Source organism: Crotalus tigris, unplaced genomic scaffold, assembly GCF_016545835.1.
Source record: "Crotalus tigris isolate CLP2741 ecotype Arizona unplaced genomic scaffold, ASM1654583v1 scf7180000018636.906410, whole genome shotgun sequence".
Classification (NCBI taxonomy): domain Eukaryota; kingdom Metazoa; phylum Chordata; class Lepidosauria; order Squamata; family Viperidae; genus Crotalus; species Crotalus tigris.
Window position 1 is genome coordinate 711829 of NW_024097116.1, and position 23820 is coordinate 735648.

Here is a 23820-nt window from a genome sequence, read left to right on the forward strand (position 1 = left end):
TAACATAAACTAATAAAACTGTTTAAAAAAAGGAAAGTAGCTTTCTTATCCATAGAATTCTTATATTTTTGCTTTTTCTATTTGTTACTTCATGAGAAGTTCTTTCACAAAATATGACTACTAAATAGAAACATCAACATTATGAAAAAAAACTACCAGTAGATGCAAAACTGTTTATTCATATTCAGTTCATCTCACACTCTTCAATTACCAGTTTTATTGTCTCTTTTGTATGTTCTTCCGCTGATATATAGTTAATCATCGAGTTATAAATGTAATGGAGCCTGCCGATTACATTCATAATCCGAGTATTTGTTAGAGTGAATCATGTAAAATGAATGTAAAAACTCCCTGTGTTTGCCCATGCATTTGCTAATCAAACACACAGGTTGTTAAATGCACATGAGGTAACTCAGCGTGGAGAAGACCATGGGGGGGGGGGCTAGGGATGAAATGGCCACCTGCTTAAGACCAGTGGCCCACTGAAATATGCTCCACACAATTGCTCCCCCCCATTCTGCCATGCTAGGTCACTTACCTTGCAAAGATTTAGCGAGGTGTCTCCTCTCCAGCCTCTGCCATGCAAGATCATGGCCCGCCAAAGTTTCCAGTCTTGGTGCACAAAACGTTTGCACACTGACAGGAGCCTTTGGGGCAGCAAAATTGTGCTGCCTCAAAGAATCCTATTGGCTTGCAAACACTTCGGCAAGCCTTTGCAAAAAGCTTTTGTTGGCAAAAACGGAGCCCAGGAGGGACACTCTGGCCCCTCCCGGGCTTCGTTCTTGATGGCCAAGGCTTTTTGCAAAGATGACTGGAGCCTACAGGGACACAATCTAACTGCAGCACTGAAGCCTTCCCTCTGTTTATTTTTGCCCCAGATCTTGTACAGGCCTCAATTTGAAGAGAACAGGCCTAAAGTAGTGCAAGATTACACAAGATCAGTAGCCCAAAATCTCGCGCTACTGATCTTGCGGTACTTTAGGCCTCTATTCTCTGAATGCACCGAAGGCCTGAAGTAACGAAGCAGGCAAAGAAACTGCAGCAGAGAGGAGACAGTTCACTAATCTACTTCGCAAGGTGAGTTTCCACAGGCCCAATGCCTGTGGAGATCCAGTAGGGCAGGGCAAATGTTGCAGTGCCTCTGGTCATTTGTAAGGCTGAATGACTGCTGTGGTCCTGCAACATTTGTAATCTCAGGGCAGTTGTAAGTACTGGTGGGGCTATGTCGCTTAGTGAAGTGTTAATTCAATTACCTGTATTTGATGCCTACATATTATGTGGCTGAACCCATATTGTGGAACAACTGTCTCGAGTTTAAATAAACCCCATACCCCATAATTCACTCAAAAGATTTGTTTATTGAGGCCTTTTAATTGTATCAATTACTTTGGTTTTTACTGTTTTTAACACACTCATAAACACACGTGATTATCACATCTAAACAGCCTGATATGTGATTTATTCATTATTAACATGAGAGAAGATGGAAATTGATCCTATTGCCCAAACAGGAAGTGGCAGGTAGCTTATTGCTTCCCTCAAATGAGAGAAAAAGGCACAAAAATTCTGCAGATTTCACTGTAAGGCTTGTCTTTGATACACAGAAGTTGGTAGAATCCTTTCCTAAAGAATTTGACTTTGAATAAGCTTTTGATTTTCCTTCAAATCACAGAAGAATTAAAAGTAATTCCTACATGTTTAAATGTGTTTGCCTGTTTGATGGTAGTACTGTTCATCGATGAGTATGGCTAGCAAGCCTTTTAGTAAAAACTTCTATTTTTATTTTTTAATAGCTGATTGCAAGGCTTCCTTTCAATAAAATGCAGCAGCCTAAGGATCTGACCTATTATTTATTTTCTTCATCCTGGCAGAGCCCAAAATAGCTTACAACAGAAGAATAAAAAACATTAATAAGGCTATTGCAATAAAACCAACATTCAATCATGAATACAAAAAATAATGCAAATTTCATTTTAAAAGAAGCAAAGTAGGTAATCTAAAAGTTATTCTTAGCTCCAATTGTCTTGGTAAATATGCATGATTTTATTTAATATTTTTTTATATGTGAGTGGGGAGGAAGCAACCAACATCCCTTCACAAGAGTTCTATAACTGGAAAATGTTCTACTAAACATGTTTTTTTTTAAAAAATTAAGTTTTATTAATTTTCCAGTGGTGGAAAATTATTAATTTTCCAATGGTGGCAATAAACAATTAACATTTTCTCTCTTCTGCTATATAAATCAAAATGAGTAAGGAAGAAACAAAAACAAAAGCAAACATCACAGAGAAGAAACAAATATTTAAAGCACATTAATTAGGTAAAGCTGCCTTTTAGCTGCCAAAATAACACCAGGCTGATTCAGACTAGTTTAGTCCATTCCCTATGTAACGTATGTTTTCATTCCACACGATACCGATAACCAGGCCAAAAGTAACCCTAACAGCTAAATTCCTGTTATAGTCATTGAAGTGCAAGGACTGTGAGCCCATATTCTCTGTTTCTTTCTCTCTCTGTCTCTCCATATGCACCCATACATACACCCATACTCCTAACATATAGGCTATCTGTATCTGATGAGTTCCAACGAAATGGAGCTGGTTGTATTCTCATACTAGTAGTCAGTAGTGAATTTAACATGTATAATTTATCATTCCCTTAAGGCATGCTTATCCCTCTGAAGTTATAAATAGGTGTAGCAGTGTTCATGGGGGACTCAAAAAAGTCAAGTTGGTGGTATAAACCAGAGCTCCCCAACCTTTCCGGGTTAGTGGCCCAGAGGGAAAGGGAGGAACAGGGAAATGTGTGCCTGCACACCCCACTAGTGCATGTGCAAATGGGTGTGCCAAGCAGGCTTCCATACCAGTGCCTTTAAATCCTCAGGTGGATATCCCTTCATTCCCACACATTATTTGAATCAAGGGAGACCATCCAGTTATCAATTTTTCAAAGGAACTGGCCCCTTTGTAATCATTGAATTGTTGGCCTAATAATTCAAACCTCCATGTTTTGTTTAGTATATTTGTCGTCAGTTCAGTCTGGTCTTCTTTTTCCGGTTTCATCTGGCTTAAGTAAGAAGTCATGTCCAATGCTGTGATTGTTGTTTGGTTGTCTAGGTTCTCAATATGCTGTACTTGTTGATCTTCAGCATCCTCCATCTTAGTGTTGCTTTCTTCAGTTTCTGTTGCTTTTTGAATTGCAGATTTTTTTAGTTGAAATCAAGGTTTGATTATCAAAGTTCTCAATAGATTGTAATTGGTGCTCTTCTGTTGCTTTTTGAATTGTAGGTTCATCAGTTAAGATCTAGGCTTCATTTTGTAAATTTAGGGTCGCACCTTTGTCTTTCAGTCTGGAATTCATTAGCTAAGTAGCTTCAAGGATTTTTTCAGATTATAAGTTTATAGTCAATTTGTGGGTAGTGTTCCTCCATTTCTATGGTGTTTATAGATAGTCCTTTAGTGGAGGCTGTTTTTGATAGAAGTCAGTGAATGTCCACCTCCACTATTCCTAAAAGTTGTTTTCACCATCCAGCTGTTTCAAATTCTTATCTTTTTTAGATAGTACCAAGGACAAATCGGGACTGTAGACAGGTCTCACAGTCAAAAGAAAAAAAAAATCACTTGCTATACCAGGATTTGCCACAAGATGTCCCAACAGCATGTAAAGTCTTTTTCCAAACTCAAATTAGGCTTTTATCCAGTTTAATTTTTTTTCCAACTTAACAAGTGGATAAGGTAATAGGTCCTCATAGAAATAGGAACTTTTTGGGACCCAAATATCCAAAAAGTGCAAGTCCAGTTATTTAGTTGTTTAGTTTAGTTGTTCTTTTCTTTTCAAAGCTTTATTTTCCCAAAGTAGGCAGATGCCGCAATGTTAAAGGGGGAAAAGAAATTTCAAGAGGCTTTTACAGGAAGGTAGTTGGAATACAAGAAAGGTAAGGTAAGGTCTCACCCAATTCCTCCGCGGTGCTTTCATTGTGCTTGGTGGTGATTTTGTCTTTCAGCTGGTGTGGCTTAGTGATTGGCCATGTTGATGGCCGATATTTTCTCTGTCGGTCCAAAGGAGCTGCCTCGGATCAAACGGAAGGGCTACTGCCCTTCCGTGTTCTGTTGAGGGTTCTCCTCGTGGTCATCGCCACTCCAGGGTGACTTTTGACTCTTTTCAGGGTCGCCCAATGAAGGAAAAGTGGAGCGCTCCCCCCGCGTCTGCTGGTGCTACAATCGCAAACCGGAAGCCATGTTTTAAAATGTTTTAACTGCGGTAAATGTTGAACCGTGTGAGATTACGAACAAGTCCAGCCTAGTTGATTTTACTTTACATTCATAAATACTAAATCATTTAAGAGGTAATTGATTGTCAATGCTTACAGTGAACTTGTACTATAGTATTTTTAGGAATAGTGCTGTGTAGTCCTGTTTAGTTTCCAGTTTAACAGTCTAGCAATCACATCCTGCACTGGTTAAAGCTTGTATGCCGCTTATAATGATAGCCTTATATATAGTGGATTAAAATAATTCAAATGTGAGATTATTAAGGCACGAAACACTTCAGTGTTGTGGAGATACTGTTTAACAAAATGCAGATTATTACATATAGGTAATTAAAAACCCAGTTTAGGTTTAACTTCAGTCATATGAAAGACCTTTTAACAGATGACATAAGCATTGCAGGTTTTTTTCACATTTGAATCAATCTGATGAATCTGCTAGATTATGAATTAGCAATTAAATATTTTCCCCAGCCTTTTAATGTTACATTCGTAGACCTTGGAGTGGTATATTGTGAAATTCCTAAAGGAGATATTGCCTTCTTACAATTTAGAAGTAAATATACATAATTCTATTTGGGGAATAAAGTTTCATAGTAAAAAGAAGAACATTTTTCCTGTCAAACTTCATATTGCTGGCAAAGCCAAAAAAGTAAAAATGATATGGATTTCAGTAAAGTATTCTATGCCAGTCTGGTAGTAAATGCAGAAGAAACTATAATAGGAATTTCCCAGCTAGATTAAAGTGAGTTAATTAAGATTGAGTCTGAGGTATTTTTCCCTCAAACAGTCACTACCTAGACTGAGTAGCTGTTTAAGAAATAATCTTTTAGTTTATCTTCTGAAACCTTCCTGTCTGTCATGTTCTCCTATAAATTATTAACTGAACTGCCTTCAGAAATGGAGCAGCAAAACTGGGATAATACAAATTTGCCAGGAAGCACTCACGATGGGGTATAAAAGGTGGATGTTTTCATTTCTATTGTTTGCTGCAATGAGAAAACTTCTTGCTGAAGGTAAAAATCAAATATATGTATGTTGTGGTTAAAGTATCACTATTTTTTCAACAATTGTAAGGCAATTAATACTGATATACTAGGTTCAAAATGACTTGTATATCATCCCCTTTTGATTATGTTTTTTATTTTTAAGAAGAGTATGTGTAAAAATGTATGATTGCATGCATAACAAAAGGCTGAAAGTTGTGCTAGAAATCAAAAGATTTTGAATAACAATTTAATATTAACTAGGTTTTGTGTGTGGGGGGGGGAGGGAAACATTATAAATGGAAGGTCATGTTTATCTGGATGTAACAGATAATACAATAAGTCTCATATACAAACCTATGCATTTTAACTGCATTGTTTTGTAAGATTTTTAAAAGGACTGGTATTTAATCAGTAGGTTCTAATATCCCTTTAACAACTTCACTTTCCAGAATGTCTAGGTCTTGTAAAGTGAGCAAACCTACATGCATAGGAAGTTTTTTATTGTCAAAACTTGAGTCATGAAGTAGAAACTGGATTCTTCTGAGCATAGTCACTGATAACGTATTTTAAAGAAATGAGTTCTGTTTTTTTTTCCCATTTACCGATTGCCCTTGGTTGAAATGAAGTGGTTTGAATGGTATATTTTCATTTCTTCCTACTTGAATATTAATACATTTCTTCTAGACAAAGCTTGTGACTTCCCCAATATAGAAAATGGAAGGATTGCACTATATTATTATAGTTTTAAAAATTATTATTTTCCAATGAAGAGAGGCGAAAAACTCTCATATACCTGCTTGGCTGGGTATTCAACTGAAACTGGAAGTCAAAATGGAAGGGTAAACTGCACCAATGAAGGCTGGACACCAGTCCCCAAATGTTACAGTAAGTCCATATCCTTATCTTTCTAGTCCGGTAGAAAATAAATGTTACAGTATTCTTCATATTAGAAGAAAAAAAAATTATATATAAAGTTTAGCTAGGATGAACAATCTGTATATATAATTTGAAAGTTCAATAACTGACAAAAAAGTTCAAAATTGCCATCATGTGCCAGTGGGATGCTACAACTAATTGCAAATGCAAGCTAGTTGCCAAGCACCTGAAATGTGATCACATGACAGGATCGGCCATAAGTACTTTTAGGGGAGTTTGTTGTAACTTTGAATAGTTGTTAAGTGTCCAGTAATTTAAGTGAGGATGATCTGTAGATTTCTGAAGCTATTAACATGGCTTCTTGATGTATGGAATTTGGTTAAGTAACTTGAGGTCCTTTCTATAAGATAATTCTTGCCATGTAAGAGTTCAGATTTTATGAACAAAGAAAAAAATATAACATTTTTCTCATCTTTTCCTTTAACACGCTAAAGAGAAATGCACACAACCTACTTTGGATAATGGTATTTTTTCTGATACAAAATTATCCTACGACATCTGGGAAAACTTAAAATATAGTTGCCATTCAGGCTACGAAACTCCAGGAGGCAAGAGGAATGCAAGTATACAATGTCTTCAAGATGGATGGTCAGTTCAGCCAGAGTGTATGGAAGCAACTAAAAAACCTTTCGGTAATACTAAACAACCTGCGACCCATTGGGTCATTGTTTCAAAGATATTTCCTTAAAAAAACAACAACTGAATGATCAAAGGTAGACAAACCAGTGACACTGGAAGAGTCCTCCAATTTGCTACATTGAGTTTCCTTGTGGGAAGCTGGCAGTAAGGATGGAAATCCTTCCTCTTTCCTCTCCCCCTCCCCTCCTCTTCCCTCATCTCCGTTCCTCCCCCTCCCAAATGTTAATTCATTGAATTTCCTGCTTTTATCACTACCTGAAAGTTGCACAACTTTTCATCCTTTAACATCCATCTTCCCCAAGATAAAAAGTTTGCAAAGATTGAGGATGCAGTTCTGGCCAGGCTTGGAGCTTCTTGTGCAGAACCTGTCAATAACCCAAGAGACCAATGGAATTAAATCTGATCTTTAATTGACCAACTGAAGTCAATTAATTTAGGGAAAAAAGTGTTTTGAGTTATTTTGACTACGCTATACCTGACTTAATTTATGGTTAACTCATTACTTCCAAATTTAGACTTCCCTCCAGATAACTTAAAATGTCAGTGAATTATAAAATAACATCAGCAACAAATAATATGATATCTTTATACTGTATTGTTTTCTGTATAGCCTATTTTTCCTCTTCCCTTTTTTCAATGCCTATTTGGTTTTTCTACCATTTTTTTTTAGGGACTTGCTTAGTTCCAGATTTGTTGTATGGTCACTATCATACACTGCAGAGAGTGTTCAGTGTGCATGACAAGCTCAAATATGAATGCATGGATGGGTATGTTACAGCTGGAGGAAACACAACAGAAGAAGCACTATGTCAGATTCAAGGGTGGTCTCTTGTTCCCAAATGTACAAGTAAGTTAATTTACAAGACTTTGCTTTAGGCCAAGACTAATATTCCAACTAGCTGATACCTGTCAACACTGAAAAATAGGTCATTTATGTTCATTCTTATTTTGCCTTGTTTCTTAGAGTTAGAGTGTTCATCTCCAAATCCTATTGAACATGGAAAAGTCTATCCCAAGAAAGGCAATTATGAAGAAGGAGATGTAATTCAAATTATCTGTTTGGAAGGTTATACTTTAAGAGGATCTGAGTTAATTCAGTGTTATTACTTTGGCTGGTATCCACAATTTCCAATATGTGAAGGTACTTCTTTTATACTATTCATAGATCCCTATAATTTTGTTTGTATAATTGCTCATCTCACAAATATGACTCTGGCATACTAAATAACAACAACAGCAAAAAAAGCCTAATAAAAATCTATTACCGACAATAAAAGAAACTGAAAATCATTTAGAAATCCATCTGCAGGACAGTTCACTCAATTTTCCTAGCAACAGAGCCACTCCATGCCAACATTCCTAGATCCCCACAGCCAGATAGTAAAGCCCTGTTTTCAGACCTTTGAGTAAAGTCAGCAAGGTCAGAGCCAATCTTAGGGGATAATGACCTTTCACACGGTGGGTGCCACAGCAGAAAAGAATGAAGCTCATCATGAGATGAACTTCTTTTGTGGGTAGGACCTGCAACATACCACTCTTGCCAGACCTGATTGGCTGGGTAGATGTGATTGAGGAGAGGCAGTCTCTCGAACAACTCAGTCCCATGCCATATTTAAAGTTCAAACAGGTGAGTGCACTCCTCATAGGAGGTCCTATTAAATTTGCCTTCCAGCACAGCAGATGTTAAATCAAATTTGAGAATAGTCAGGCAGGAAAGATACTTGGCTTGCTTCAAAATTGGATTCAGAATCCAGGATTTAAAGAGTAGGTCATTTTGCTATTATCAATTAGGACTTGCTGCTTGAGGGGCATAGCCCACAAACAGTTAAAACTCTGAAGATAGAATAGAAGTTGTTAGAGCAACTGGGATCATTGGACAAGAGTTAAGCTTTGACCATAGAATTAAAACTGTCAGCCCTGCATGACCCTCGATTTTGGTAGAACAACCTTCATTAATATTTTCATTATACAATATATTCCTTTTCCCTATGCTTTATCAAAATCACCGATTATGTAATTTGCTTTAAATAAGTTGCAGAAATAGTTAGGAAGGAAAAATTATACTGCATCGTTAACTGAGGAACATAAGCCGAATGCTCATTTTTTATATGTAGTATGTTTATTTTTATAATTATTTTTTCCAAGTAGGTGTGTTTCACATTTTGGTTACCTGGAGGTCTGTGAAGGTTACTTTGATTTCACTTCACTTATTATCTTTGAAATGTGTAGTAAGTACAATGTACTTGATTTTTTTTTAGTAAAAATTAATGATGTTTTGTGTCTGTTTTAGTCCCAGATTTCTTTGGATATGGTTTTTCTGAAAGAGTGTGCTGTAAAGCTTTTATTGAAATAAAATGGTATTTTGCTATTGTTTATTATTTATTACTCTGATTACAGAAAGAAGAAACAAATGCCCTCCCCCACCTCAGCTCCCAAATACCAGATTGCTAACCAATTTAAGAACCTACCGTCAGGGAGACGTAATACATTATCAGTGTGAGCATTCATTCCAGCTTAATGGAATGGGAGAAATCCGATGTGAGAATGGGAAATGGACTTCACCTCCCAAATGCATAGGTCTGACTCTAAATATTAGTGTTAGATAATTATATAATGGAAGATGGAAGTTTAGTATATAACGTAATGCCTATGTTGTGTATTTTCTCTGCAAATATAAATGTGATATGCATTCAGGGCTATTTAGTCATCCAAAAATGAGTATTTTAAATATCAGACATTCTGGATAGCTAGTTCTGTCCAAGAGATTTAAATCATATTATATCTATAAGAATATCTTTATTCTCAAAATTAGAAGCTGTCCCTTTTCTAAGTCAGAGAGGCAGTAGGAAATTGATTAGTACCAAGTACATCCTTTTGCTGAGTCCTGAATTTTCCTAGCTATGACTTTGGCTCTCTTAATGCCAACGTGTTGAGAAAGAGAAAAGGGAAATGTGTAATTTAAAAATGCAAGAGGATTGAAATCCTATTTACTGTGTATAATAATTGTGATTAAGTATAGTTTAGCATCACTAGATTGTAGTTCTTGTACTTCTGTTTCCATCATTTTTATTTCTCAGATGTGGGCAGGGCATCAACCACAGAAGATTATCGGACTGTAGAAACTGGTGGGAACTGCAATTCGCCTCCTATAGTTAAAAATAGTATTACTATTAATGATATTGGTCAATTGGCAAGTTACAGTCCTGGATCTTTAGTGGAATATGTATGTCATCCTTTACATATAATGAAAGGATCCAGTACAGTTCATTGTATCCATGGAGCTTGGACTGAGCCACCAACTTGTTTAGGTAAGCTTTGAAAAATAAATACTGTACCTTATATAAATGGTTAAACTGAAGAATACTATGAAATAATAATAAATAAATAAAGGAATGATGTAATGCCAGATCTTACTATTTTAAAATCGTAGCACATTTGTCAGCTTTCATTCAAGATCTTCTGGAATATTTCTAGATATTTCTATGTATTATAGGAATATTGAAAACTAGTTATCATGGACATTTCCCCAAGAATGATGAATGAGCTCAGAACTCTATGTTAAAAGGTCTCATCCCTGATATGGCCACATGTATCATCTTTTTATTTTATATAAAATAATATCCTTATATTATTCTACATCAACAGTATATCTCTGGGGACTTCTGGTTTTGCATGGTAGCGACCGGTCGCAGGCTTGCAGATTCTCTGCATCCACGGCTAATTTCGCCCTGCCAGGGGACCCTAAGTGGGTCTAAGTCACCCTGGAGAGGCGACAAAGAAAGAAGGATGGTCTAGCGATTCTGGAACAGAGTGGCTATTCTGTTCAACTTGGGGAAAACCTTCTAACCTGACAGGAGAAAGGCTGGCCGTATTGCATTGACCAGCCCAAGCTAACTAGCACTGAAGTCCAAAAGCACTAACCAGCAAAACTATGAATAGCATGCTTGAAACTGGATGAGGAATTCGATCTTCTCTTTTTCTATTTTACATTTAATTTCCTGGAAAAGATCCCCAAGAAGCAAAATACCTCCAAAAGGGAAGGAGAGGGATTTCTGCCCCACCCTTATACTAATGGAAGTGGCAAATTAATCTTTTTATGGAGGATCAAAATATATGGAAGTGAAATAAATATAAAACCTGAAGCTTAAAACTCAAATCTGGATAAATCTAAAATTGTTTCAATGGTTAAGACTCTCATTTTAAAGATAATTGTTCATTTTGGAAATTGAAAAACAAATAGTTGTTGACACCTAGTGGCAGATGAAGACTATGACAGCTATGACTTTAATATAAGACTTGGCAAAATCTGGGAAAAGCTAATCTGTGTCTGTGACCTTCAAAGCTTTAACAACAAAGAACAGTTGTGACAAAAAAAGACAATAATCTGGACTGTAGACAAAGAGAGAATTATAAATTTCAGGAAAAAAACTTTTTTGAACTATTTGTATTACAAATATCTATCTAATTTGGACTCTAAAGCTATTTGCAGAGAAAAGAAAGGAAGAGGAAAACTCAAATTCTTGGCTATCATAGATCAAAGACATGTAGAAAGAACATATCAAGAAAACATAAATACATCACAGGAAGAACTATATATTATACTGCAACTAATTCAAACAACAATGACTGTAAACCACAAAGAAATCCAAAACAACTTTGAAAATATAAATCAATCTATTTCCAAGTTAACTCTACAACAAAAAAAATCCCAGAAAACAACAACAGAGAAGGAGCAGATAAAGCAGATAAATGGATATAGATGAGAATAAAGACTTAAAGATGAAACTTAACAAAACAAGGAAACATGATTTAATCCTAGCGGGAAAAAAAATCACAAGAATTGGGAAAAAAAACTTATCCCTTACGACTACAAAATAAATTTGAGGACAAGAAAACAGATTGGATAAAATGGAGTGTAGAGATGTCAGGAACATCGGAGAGAAAGGAAATGATAAGAGAAGTGGAGAGAAAGAAAAAGAAAAAGATTTTCAATAAACACGGAAAGGCAGACGTTCCGTACAAAGACACTTCTTGTGATTTACTTTTTACATCTACAGCAACATTTACGAACATACGGAAAAACTTTTTGATTCAGCAAAATACATTGATTAAGAAAGATATTGGGCAAAAGAAAAAGACTAAAGTGGAAACTAAGAAAATAGATGATGGGACTTACCAGAGACAATACTTAAAAAAGGAACATTTGTTTGAATATGGTTAAAAAAATAGAAAAGTTTTGGAATATATGTGTCACTCTAAGAGGGATGACTTCTGTAAATATAATATAGTATGCTTGTTTCCCTTTTTTGTTCTCTTTCTTGATATGAGTAATATAAAAAAGTTGAAATGACTTAGATAAAGAAAATGTTTTCGATATTTAAATGTGACTGAATTTAAGAAAATTATAATGGATAAAAATGTTTTGAATAAGAGTTAAAGGACTAGATTACTAGATGTATTAAATGGAATGTTTAAAGATTAAACATATTTTTAATTATGATTAAAAGGAACAAGAAATTTAGGAAATAAATACATATTAGCTTAGGAGGGATATATATTTTAAGTAGTATGTTATTTTTTATGCTTCTTTACTCTTGCTCTTCTTTCTTTTTTCTACTGTTTTATCTATTCCTTAAGATATGTAAAAGTGTGAGATGGTTCATATAGAAAAATAGAGTTAAATTCTTAAATGTAATTAATTTTTGAGAAAATCTAAACCAGTAAGAATATTTAGAATTTGGTGGCAGAAACAAATTAAAATAAGGACTATAACAGGATCTATGATAAGGCAATCAGAATGATTGGATAGAAAAGAAATATTATATTAATGTGATTATTATTTTTAGGACTATTGGGAAAAATTATATATTTAATTTTTATCAATCAAAACAATAAGAATTGTATTAACTTAATGTTTGCAAAAGAGGATACTCTGGGAAAAGAGGAAATCAATTAAAACTATTATGTGGATTATGGATTATAGAAATCAATTGTTAGTGATTATTTTACAAATATAACCCAGATAATACACTGTTCACCAATTATTAAGTGATTTAAAAAAATCAATAAGATATATTACAAAAAAACAAAACAAAACAGTATATCTCTGGATACTAAGCCTGTTTATATATTGCAGATGAAAGATATTAGATTAAAAGACCACTATAGTATATTACTATTCTATGAAATTTTTATTTACAAACTAGGCTAAAGAAACATGCAGTATGAGGTTTCTATAAACCTGATAATTATTCTTTCAAAATATAACGGTAGTTTCTCTCCAAACAACTCCAAAAAGTGTGCCCAAAAATTTCTTCTCGAAAACCGTTTGAAAACTGATTGCTCTAAGTGTGGTTAAAACACAACATTTGACCAGCATAGTTAACATTCAACATTGTTTGATTATCACAATTAACATAATCAACGTATCGTTTGATTATCACAATTGACATTATCCCCGTTTTATAAGATATAGCCAACAATAGACAAGCTCTGCCCATGATACATTTAGTGTTATGGACTGAGCTGCTGTAATGTGAAAAATACATGAAAGGATTAACCAATTGTTTTTTTTTTTGTTTTTGTTTTTGATACTGGGCACCATGATTCTAATAGTACTGTTGATCACCACAAGACTTTACTCACTAGGCCAGGAGACTATCAAAGAAAGAAAATCATTGTTAACCATAAATGAAGAATGTTCTCCTTTCTCATCTCCCAATATCAACAATCAACTAGATTTGTGACTTAGTAAATTACTGAGTACCAATAATTTTCTAACTTAATATATTATTGTTAACTCTTGTCTTACAGAGCCATGTTTAGCTAGGGAAGAAATTCCTGGCAATTACAACCTAGAAATGAAATGGAAGCTTGAAGAAGAGTGGTACTTGATGCATGGCGGATTTATTGAATTTGTATGTAAACCAGGATATGTTTTGCCACCCTTAGTCTCAGAATCCGAATTGCTGGTGCAATGTAATGATGGACAATTGAAATATCCTCAGTGTATTTCCAAAGGTAAAATGATGCTATTCTTAGCAAAAGTTTTATCTGGAGTTTGCCAAATTCCAAGATCCACAGACAGCAACCATTCAAAGTTATGGCAGTGATGAAAAAAAATGAACCTTTGCAGAACCAATTGCAAACAAGGATTGCTGGTATATCACCGGTGATGAAAAGTCAATCCTTGTATAAATGTTATTCTTTTATATAAAAACATAGTCACAGATAGATAACACACACACACACACACACACACACACACACACACACACACACACACATATATATATATATGTAGGTCTTTGTTGTTCGGGTTTTCTCCCGCATAAAATTGGAAGTGTCTTGGCGACGTTTCGACGAAGTCCCATTCATCATCTTCAGGCTGGTGTTTTCAGCTTCGTGCTTTGAGCAGCAATGTGTGGTCTTAGCCGTTTCTTCCTTTTAACTGCCAGTGGGGGTATGAACTGATTGGGTGGGAGCTTGGCTGTGTTCTGATTGGGTGGAGATGTGTTCTGAATGGTTAGGGGCTTGGCTGTGCTCTGATTGGCTGGGGGAGTGTTCTGTTTGGTTGTGCTCAGGTTAGTCTGAGTTGCAGAGGGGTTTAAGATTTTGGGCTGCCTTGCTATTTTTTGGCTTCACGTTCGTGGTTGTGCCTCCTCTTCATGGAGGGTGTCAGTTTGCTTCATGTATGGATTGGAGGGGTTTAAAGTGGCTAATGATGCAGCTGTGGTCTGGCTTCTGGTTTGTGGTCGTGCCTCGTCATCGGTGTGGCTTTGGGTTTGTTTTTTGCGTGGATGTGTGGTGGTGACCTCCTGTGTGGTTTTTGTGAGTGTGGGTCTGGTATCATTTTTTGTGTTAGGGAGTCGTTTGTCAATAAGGGCGGGTTTCCAAATGGCTGGTAGGCGGGAGGTATCATCTCGCTTGTTCATGCTGTGTGGGCGTTTTTCTATCTCGATGGCTTCTCTGATTATTCTGTTATTAAAATGTTCACTTTTGGCAATGGTTCTGGTATTTTTAAAGTCAATTTCGTGTCCTGTGGCTTTAAGGTGTTGGACCAGGGAAGATGTTGGTTCCTCTTTTTTGACTGAGTTCTTATGTTCTTCAATGCGTGCACTTATTCTTCTGTTGGTTTGTCCGATGTATGTGGTGGGACAAGTGGTGCATGGGATTTCGTATACTCCTTGATTTTCTAATTCAATTTTATCTTTGGGGTTTCTAAGGATGGTGGATATTTTTCTGTTTGTGCAGAATGCTGTTTTGATGTTGTGTTTATGGAGGATCTTACTGATTCTGTCTGTGGTGCCTTTTATGTATGGGAGGAGGGCTTTGCCGTTTTCTTGTTCTTTGTCTTGGATTTTAGTGGGGGTTTCTTTTTTGGATTAGGTTTGTAATCTTATTTCTATGGAATCCATTGGATGTTAGTACATTGGTGAGAGTGTGTAGTTCGTTTTTAGGTGTTGTTCGTCAGCTAAGCGTTTTGTTCTGGAGATGAGTGTCTTGGCTACAGAGTTGATCTGTGCTGGGTGGTGGTGTGAGAGAGCGTGCAGATAGCGGTTTGTGGGTGTTTTCTTCTGGTAGATGGTGTGTCCTAGGGAGCCATTGGATTTCTTGTAGACTAAGACATCCAGGACGGGAAGTTGGTTGTTAGCTTCTGTTTCCATGGTGAACTGTATTTTGGGGTGTAGGCTGTTGAGGTGTGTGAGGAAGTTGTCCAGTTTTTCGTTCCCATGTGGCCAGATTATGAAGGTGTCGTCTACGTATCTGAGCCAGAGTTTGGGTTTGTGATCAGATTTTTCTAGAGCTTGGGTTTCAAAGTGTTCCATGTAGAGGTTGGCAATGACAGGTGAGAGGGGTGATCCCATGGGTGCTCCTTCTGTTTGTTTGTAGTTTTGTCCATTATAGATGAAGTATGTGTTGGATAGGCAGTGGTTGGTCAGATCTAAGATGTGTTTGGGGGGGTTATATTTGTTTTGGATAGCTGTCAAGGCTTCTTTGATAGGCACTTGGGTGAAGAGGGATATGACATCGAAGCTCACGAGTAGGTCGCTGGGCTGTAAGTTTTGTTTCTTTATGATCTCTATAAACTGGAATGAGTTTTTTTACGTGTGAGGTGATGGATTCTGCATAGGGCTGTAGTTGTTTGGCGAGAAATTTGGCTAGGTTTTGTAGAGGTGAGCCTATGGAGCTGACTATAGGTCTGAGTGGGGGTTCCTTCTTTGTGTATCTTGGGGAGACCATAGAGTTTAGGGCATCTGGATGATTTCTCTCTGGGAATGATTCTTTGCTGGATCTCTTCGCTAATGGGGAAGGCTTTTATTTTGGATCTGGTGGTTTTTTCCAGGTAGGTGGTGGGATCTGTATTTAGGGGTTTGTATGTGGAGTCTTGGAGTAGGATGGTTAATTTGGTTTGGTAGTCAGATGTGTTCATAACCACCATGGCATTGCCCTTGTCTGCTGGTAGGATTATTATGCAACGCCACGGTGGTTATGAACACATCTGACTATATGCAACGCCACGGTGGTTATATATATTTGTGGATTGTTTGTCTGTTTTGTAACATCCTGAGTAGTTGAGGTGCTGGATCGTGTCTTTGGGGTTTCTTAAGATGTTGGCTATTTTTTGGTCAGTGCCGAAGGCTGTCTTGATATTGTGTTTGTGGAGAATTTTGCTGATTTATCTGTGGTGCCTTTGATGTAGGGGAGGAGGGCGATGTCATTGTACTGTTCTATGTCTCGGTCCTTGGGGGGTGTTTCCCTTTGGATTAGGTTGGTAATAGTATTTATTTGGAATCTGTTGGAGATTAATACGTTTGTGAGAGTGTGTAATTCAGTTTTCAGGTGGTCTTTTTCGGCTAGGCATTTGGTTCTGGAGATGAGGGTCTTGGCTACGGAGTTGATCTGTGCTGGGTGGTGGTGGGATTGTGCGTTTAAGTAGCGGTTGATGTGTGTTTTTTTCCAGTAGATGGTGTGTCCTAGGGAGCCATTGGGTTTTTTTGTAGATTAGGACATCCAGAAAGGGGAGTTGGTTGTTAGCTTCTATTTCCATCGTGAATTGTATTTTGGGGTGTAGGCTGTTGAGATGTGTGAGGAAGTTGTCCAGTTTTTCTTTCCCGTGTGGCCAAATTACAAAGGTGTCATCTCCATATCGGAGCCAGAGTTTGGGTTTGTGTTCAGATTTGTCTAAGGCGTTGGTTTTGAAGTGTTCCATGTATAGGTTTGCGATGACGGGTGAGAGGGGTGATCCCATAGGTGCTCATTCTATCTGTTTATATCTTTGTCCATTGTGGATGAAGTATGTGTTGGTTCAGCCACACCATCTACTGGAAAAAAACACACACCAACCGCTACTTAAATGCACAATCCCACCACCACCCGGCACAGATCAACTCCGTAGCCAAGACCCTCATCTCCAGAACCAAATGCCTAGCCAACAAAGACCACCTGAAAACTGAATTACACACTCTCACAAACATACTAATCTCCAATGGATTCCAAAGAAATACTATTACCTGTTGTGATTCCGTGCCAGCCTGTGCTCCCAACAGCTGAGGTGGAGGAGGCATTTGAAGGGCCATCAGGGGCAGAGGGAGGCTCTGATGAATTACAGGTTTGATGCAGAGCCTGGGCCCTCCAGTCATGTTCCTGATGAAGCTCAGCTGTATGAGGAAAATGAATCAGACTCGGAGGACTCACACCTAATGGACTTGCTAATTAATGCTCACACATGTTGTCATTTAGCGAGAGAAAATCAGCAGCAGTCAATACGGCAACTCCAGAGTAAAAGGAGAAGGCAATGAGAGGCAACGCCTTGGGACTGCTGTATAAAAAGAGGAGGTGTGGGCAGTGCTGGTTGTTGAAGGCAACCGTTTGCAAAGTGCTCCTTGGAATCCTGGTCTGTTCATCTTGCTTGTGACTACTTTTCTGTTTGCATCGTGTTTCCTGTGGACTATTTCCTTCCTTTGGACATGAGTTTTGCTGTTTGTGTTTTGGACTATTTGACAGGTTTGTCACCCATATTAAAAGGGGTTTGTTTTGTTTTAAAGTCTCCAGCCTATTGGATCAGCAGGGGTTTGGTCCTTGTGCCTTTAATAAGGACAGCAATAGGCTGGGATAGAACATTACCAACCTAATCCAAAGGGAAACATCCCCCAAGGACCGAGACATAGAACAGTACAACGACATTGCCCTCCTCCCCTACATCAAAGGCACCACAGATAAAATCAGCAAAATTCTCCACAAACACAATATCAAGACAGCCTTCGGCACCGACCAAAAAATAGCCAACATCTTAAGAAACCCCAAAGACACGATCCAGCTAGAAAACCAAGGAGTCTATGAAATACCATGCAAAATCTGCCCAGCCACATACATTGGACAAACTAATAGAAGAATAAACGCACGCATTGCAGAACACAAGAACGCAGTCAGAAAAGAAGAAAAAACTTCCTCCCTCTTCCAGCACCTTAAAGCTACAGGACAGGAAATTGATTTTGAAGGAACCAAACTAATCTCCAAAACTGAACACCACAACAAGAGAATAATTATGGAAGCCATCGAAATAGAAAAACACCCCCACAACATGAATAAACGTGATGATACCTCCCGCCTACCAGACATTTGGAAACTAGCCCTAATCAACAAACGAGTCCTAGCCACAAAAACTGACACCGGACCCAGGACAACACAGTATGCCACCACCATTCACCCTCACCAGACCCAAACCCATCCCTCAGATGAAATGCAACCACCATCCAGAAGCCAAACCATGACGACATCACCAGCTGCTGCACCTCCCTCCGACCCCCACACAAAGCAAACAGACACATGCCATGAACACAGAGCTAGACCGCAAACTCGGAGCCAAACCAAAACCCGGTATGTTACTTCACAGCCTTCAGCCCTGGACATCAGATCACAGAATTCAGGAGGCTACAATGCCAAAGCTCAGGATGTTATGACACAGCCAACCACCCAGGATGGTGCAACACAGAACTCAGGATATCACTACACTAGATCTCAGGATGTCATCACACAACCCATTACCCAGGTCGTTACAACACAAAAGACTAATGGGCATACAGCCAGCACCTCAACTACTCAGGATGTTACAAAACAGCCAAACAATCCACAAACAATAACTCCTACACAGCCAACCAATCCACCTACAGCAACTAAGCCAGCACTCCACACCCCCCCACCAATATATGTAGAGAGACGGCAGCTCCAATCACACTTTGCTCGCAGAAGCATGAAGCCGAAGACCCCAGCCTGAAGATGACGAGTGGGACCTCGTCAAAACGTCGCCAAGATACTCTCAATCTTACATGGGAAAAGGCCCGAATACACCAAGACCTGCATACCTATACCCGTGAAAATTTAATACATTTGTCAATTTGGTGTCTGTGAGATATCATCACAGGTTCAAGCTCTAATTCTTTGATTCATATTGCATTTTGGTTTGAAAATTTTTATTTGTTTATCAAAATATAAAATATAGAAATACAAAATACAAAAAAATACAAAAATAATGATAAAAAGGGAGGAATGGGGGAAGAAAGAAATGCATGAGGTAGAGGGGAAAAATGCATTGACTTCCAACTCTTTTTGGTGCAGTAGAGTAAAATAATAATATGAAACCTCAACTTTTTACTTTTATATAATAATACATACTAACCATTTCTATAATAACAAACATATCATTTGGCTGATATTGTAAAGTTGAGCCACTGTTTGTTGGTAAAATATCTAGGCATGTGTAGGAAGATACCTTAACAAAAAGGGAGGCTGATGTCTATATACTATTTTTGGACTTTATATTCCATTTGTTTTGAACTCCATTTATATTATAGTGTCCCTTAAGGAACTGTCATGACAAATGATATCCCCCAATAACAGCCTTATTTTACATTTTTCATAGCAACCTTTCATCCAGTTGTATCTTTTGCTCAGTACATAGCTAAAACATTTACTTTTTTAAAAAAACAAAAGGAAACTAGTTTTTTTCTGTCATTTAATAGGATATCACACTGTCATTTTATTTTGTTTTGTGGTGATGTCACAAAGATGAGAATGATGATGCTGCCTCTCATTTTGAATGGGGAAGCATTTTTACCCCAATTTTGCAGTTTACTACTTTCTATAAAATAGGGATTGCAGGAGAAAATTCATACAAAAGTGCCTGTCTTCTCTCCATTTTAAAACTGATTTTAGCCATAAAACATTACTGTCTTATGCTGCCTTTATTTTCTCCACTGTGTTTTGCAGGCTTAAGTGCTAACTGTGGTCCTCCACCTTCCATAGAAAATGGGGTTATTATGGGCTCATTAACAGAAAACTATGAAGATGGTTCAACAGTACAGTACAGTTGCAATGAATATCATGTTTTGCAAGGTTCCATAACAGTCTTTTGTTCAAGGAGCCAATGGACTACTCCACCTGTTTGTATAGGTATTGTATAGTATTGTTATCATTATAACACATATCCAAATAAACATGCAGCTTCAATATGTTTTAGAAAATTATTGGTGTCTTCAATCTTAAATGGGGGGGGGCTCCATATAAAGTTCTCCAATTGCTGAATTATATTACATGGCAATGAATTAGATGTTATGGTTATGCATTGTAGCACTGGAATGAAAGCTCATTTTGGTATATAACATCAATAGGAATAGACTGCTCTTGAGGAATGTGATTCTCATTCTGTGCTCAGCCTGAATGTTAATTCGTTGGAGCTTCAGTGGATTGGTTTTGAATTAAAGGGTGGATGTAATAACATCTCCCTGATTCATGATTTGATAGTGGATGAGAGGGTTGATTGATCATGTATTACTGAAATCTGATTGGGCATAGAGGAGTATATTCTCCTTTCTGGGTTTCAAGTGTGGCTCCAGTTGCCACTCTTGGTGATGGAGTGGCTATTGTTATCAGAGATGTTGTTGACTTTCAGAGGTATTGCCCCATAGATAATCAGTTGTGAGACCCCATTGATAAGTTTAGTCTCTAGAAAGCAACTTTAATTGTTGCTGTTGTATCGTATTCCTGAGATTCCTTGCCTGATTTGCTCGATGCAGTGGGCAGTTGATGTTAGAATTCCCCAGACTTACTGTATTGGGGCACTTCAACCTGCCTTCCCTAGATATAGAGCAGGAAACAGCTCAGAAGTTCCTGGCCACCATGGAAACTAGAGATCTCACTCAGATTATCTTACATCAATGGTGTTAGCCCTTTGTGGTAATTCAGAGAAGAAACACAACAATGAATACTAGCTTTATCTTCAAATCAGCTATCAAATGTAGGAGTCCCCAATTCCCGGTCCATGGACTGGCACCAGTCTGTGGCATGCTAGAAACTGGGCCATGCAAACAAGTGAAATCCTATCTGTGGGATGCAAGCAGCACATGAACCCACGCCCCTTCTAGTCCGTGGAAAAACCTCTCTCCACAGAACTGGTCCCTGGGTGCCCAAAGGATTGGGGGCTGCTGATCTAATGAGTGAAATTATGCAAATTGTTGATAATTCTAATGTATGGAGTTGTAGTTTATTAATGTTTACACTTTATCAGATGCAATGTAAGAAAATCACAATATCTAAGGGAAATGTTCTACTAAATTTCATGGTACGGTAAAAAAATAATAATATTCTGTTTATTTTCTAAAGAGCCGTGTACCTTGTCACAGGAAGAGATGGCGAAAAATAATTTGCGTTTGAGATGGAGTTTTGACAATCGACCTTATTTTCTTCATGGAGAATTTGTTGAATTTGTATGTAAAGCATACCACACTACACTTCTATCAAGTTCATCCTCTGATTTTAGAGTACAGTGTCAGAATGGACAACTATTGTATCCACAATGTGTTAGGAGTATATAGTAAGTAGAACATTATTGGCAATATATTTCCATACTTACATAGTTCTAGGTTTTCCTTATTCAAATGTATTTTAAGGATTTGGCCATATTGGCTACCAAAATGGTATTGAGACAATGTACAGTATATTAAAAACATTTCTCTAAAGCATTCAAACAATTATTGCTAACTCAAAAATACCATCAGTTTCCAAGGATTCCCTCTTTGGTTTCTTCCATTCTGCCATAATTAGAAAAGTAGAAGATTGTTATTTTTTAATTTATTAAAGCTCAGTTGAGCCTGAACTATTGGCAATATGAAAAATATTCTGTTTTATTAAATTAAACATCTCTAACCAAGACATAGCTTGGTTCAGGCACTATAGAACATTTGATGGATATTTATGCAATGCACCTTTATTATATAAAGCAGTTGGTTAAATAGAGGAAGGGAAAGTATTCCAGTATGTGGAACATAAAAGGAGATTTATACATTAGACAGTGTCAGTCTGTTCACAAATATGAAAAAAAATATTGCTATACAATTCTTCCTTTTTTTTTTTTAAAGATGAGAGATCAGTTGAAAGAAAATGCAGCGTTTTGCAACAGGTTAATTGGAAGTTACATTGGTTTATATAACCTCTTCTCTTTGAGCTGAGCAGTACTACTGTTTTATCACTTATGAATAATTAATATTACACACTAAACCAAGTTTTAGAAATGCTGGTTATAGTTATATTCTTTGTCTCTCATTGTAAGTAACACTAAATGTATTTGTTTTTCTTTAGGTAAGAAAATGAAAAAAAAAAAACCTTGAGTGACTTCTTTGCCTCATACCATGTTACAATAAGCAGACAAATTAACTTTCAATATGTACCTTTTTTTTTTTTTTACTGCTGGAAGACTATAGTCACTCAGGTTGATTGGAATAGCCGTTGATTTTAGCATGCAACATCATTTGAAGATGCTTGTAAACAGAATAATTCTGTGATCAATATTTATTGTTGCAATAAATGTTCATATTTATTATAATAAACATCACATTTGCATTTACTCACTTCATTTTTAAAATACCAAATTTATGAAATGTTATTCTTTTTTTCTTATTCATAATTTAATGAACAAGGCATTTTCATATCTGAGACTAATCAGCATGATCCGGGTACTCTTAGGTGACAGGATAACAGACAAACCAAAAAGCAAGTTTATTAACATTATATATCAAGTGTATTCTTAAAAATATCTGCTTAACAAAATAAAAGTGCATATTAGGCTCTCAGAACGCACTTTTTCTAATACAGAAATCTTAATGGTCTTCCATGAAGGTCCTTGACATGCTATAGGTATTACAAGAGTAATCAGATTTTATAATCAGTTTATAATGCAAAGACATGCTCTTCTTGATTACCTATGCCCAGAATCTAATGTATTTCCTAAGTAAATCTCCAAAGCAGCTTTCCTAAAGTCCACATTGGCTAGAAATTCCAGAAATGGCAGAACTACCACATCAAAAACATACTGAATATTCCTAAACATTCCTTCTATTGTTCCTCAGAAATTGGAACATAATTTTATCTCCATCAGGATTCAAGGTAGACTATTACTGTTATTTGAAGCAACATCTACTATAAGGTTATTATTGCAGTCACCCACATGATTCGTAGTATAAAATATGTCCTGACCAAATTGTTGCAGAAAGAGTAACCTTTCTTTTAAATAGAATTATGCTTGCTTTACTCTGAAGTAATAAAACTGGATGGGAAGATATACCTGGTTAACAAAGAAATAATGGAACAAATGGATTTTTACTGAATAATATTGAACAGTAGGATTAAAATAGATTTACCTATTTCTGCAGATCATTTATATCCCTCTATTACTAATCTATTCTGTCCCTAAAATTATTTCTAACTTTATCTCCATTATGGGGAGAGGTATTCACAATTCTGGACTTAAGATTTATCCCTTTAACTGCACATTCCAACTCCCTCTCTCCAGTTTATTCCTTGTAATATCTGAAAAACGAGCTCACTGTAGCCGTTCTTTAATTGGTAGTTATAATACCCAATCTTCCCAGTATTCATCCATGCAAACAATTATTCCCTTTAACCTTGGGATACAGAATTTGGTGAGCCACTGCC

General features: G+C 36.9%; 1 protein-coding gene across 2 annotated transcripts; it reads left to right on the forward strand.

The window, feature by feature from the left end:
* The first annotated feature begins 5006 nt into the window (after positions 1-5006).
* On the forward strand, positions 5007-22687 carry F13B (coagulation factor XIII B chain). Of its 2 annotated transcripts, XM_039355216.1 has the most exons (11): positions 5008-5283; positions 5941-6141; positions 6627-6824; positions 7502-7678; positions 7796-7972; positions 9229-9408; positions 9909-10139; positions 13645-13851; positions 20101-20283; positions 21493-21703; positions 22468-22687. In XM_039355216.1, coding segments are annotated over exons 1-11 (1833 nt in total). In that variant the 5' UTR covers positions 5008-5216; the 3' UTR covers positions 22469-22687. The 2 variants fall into 2 exon arrangements, with proteins under 2 accessions (XP_039211152.1, XP_039211150.1); XM_039355218.1 differs by lacking the exon at positions 22468-22687 and having other exon boundaries at positions 5007-5283; positions 21493-21708.
* Positions 22688-23820: the final 1133 nt, after the last annotated feature.

Bases quoted from the DNA above. Each gene is read 5' to 3' on its own strand.
- F13B (XM_039355218.1), top strand. From the start codon at position 5,217: ATGGGGTATAAAAGGTGGATGTTTTCATTTCTATTGTTTGCTGCAATG. The intron at 6,825-7,501 runs GTAATACTAAAC...ATTTTTTTTTAG, and splicing joins AGCAACTAAAAAACCTTTCG to GGACTTGCTTAGTTCCAGAT. The intron at 7,973-9,228 runs GTACTTCTTTTA...CTCTGATTACAG, and splicing joins ACAATTTCCAATATGTGAAG to AAAGAAGAAACAAATGCCCT.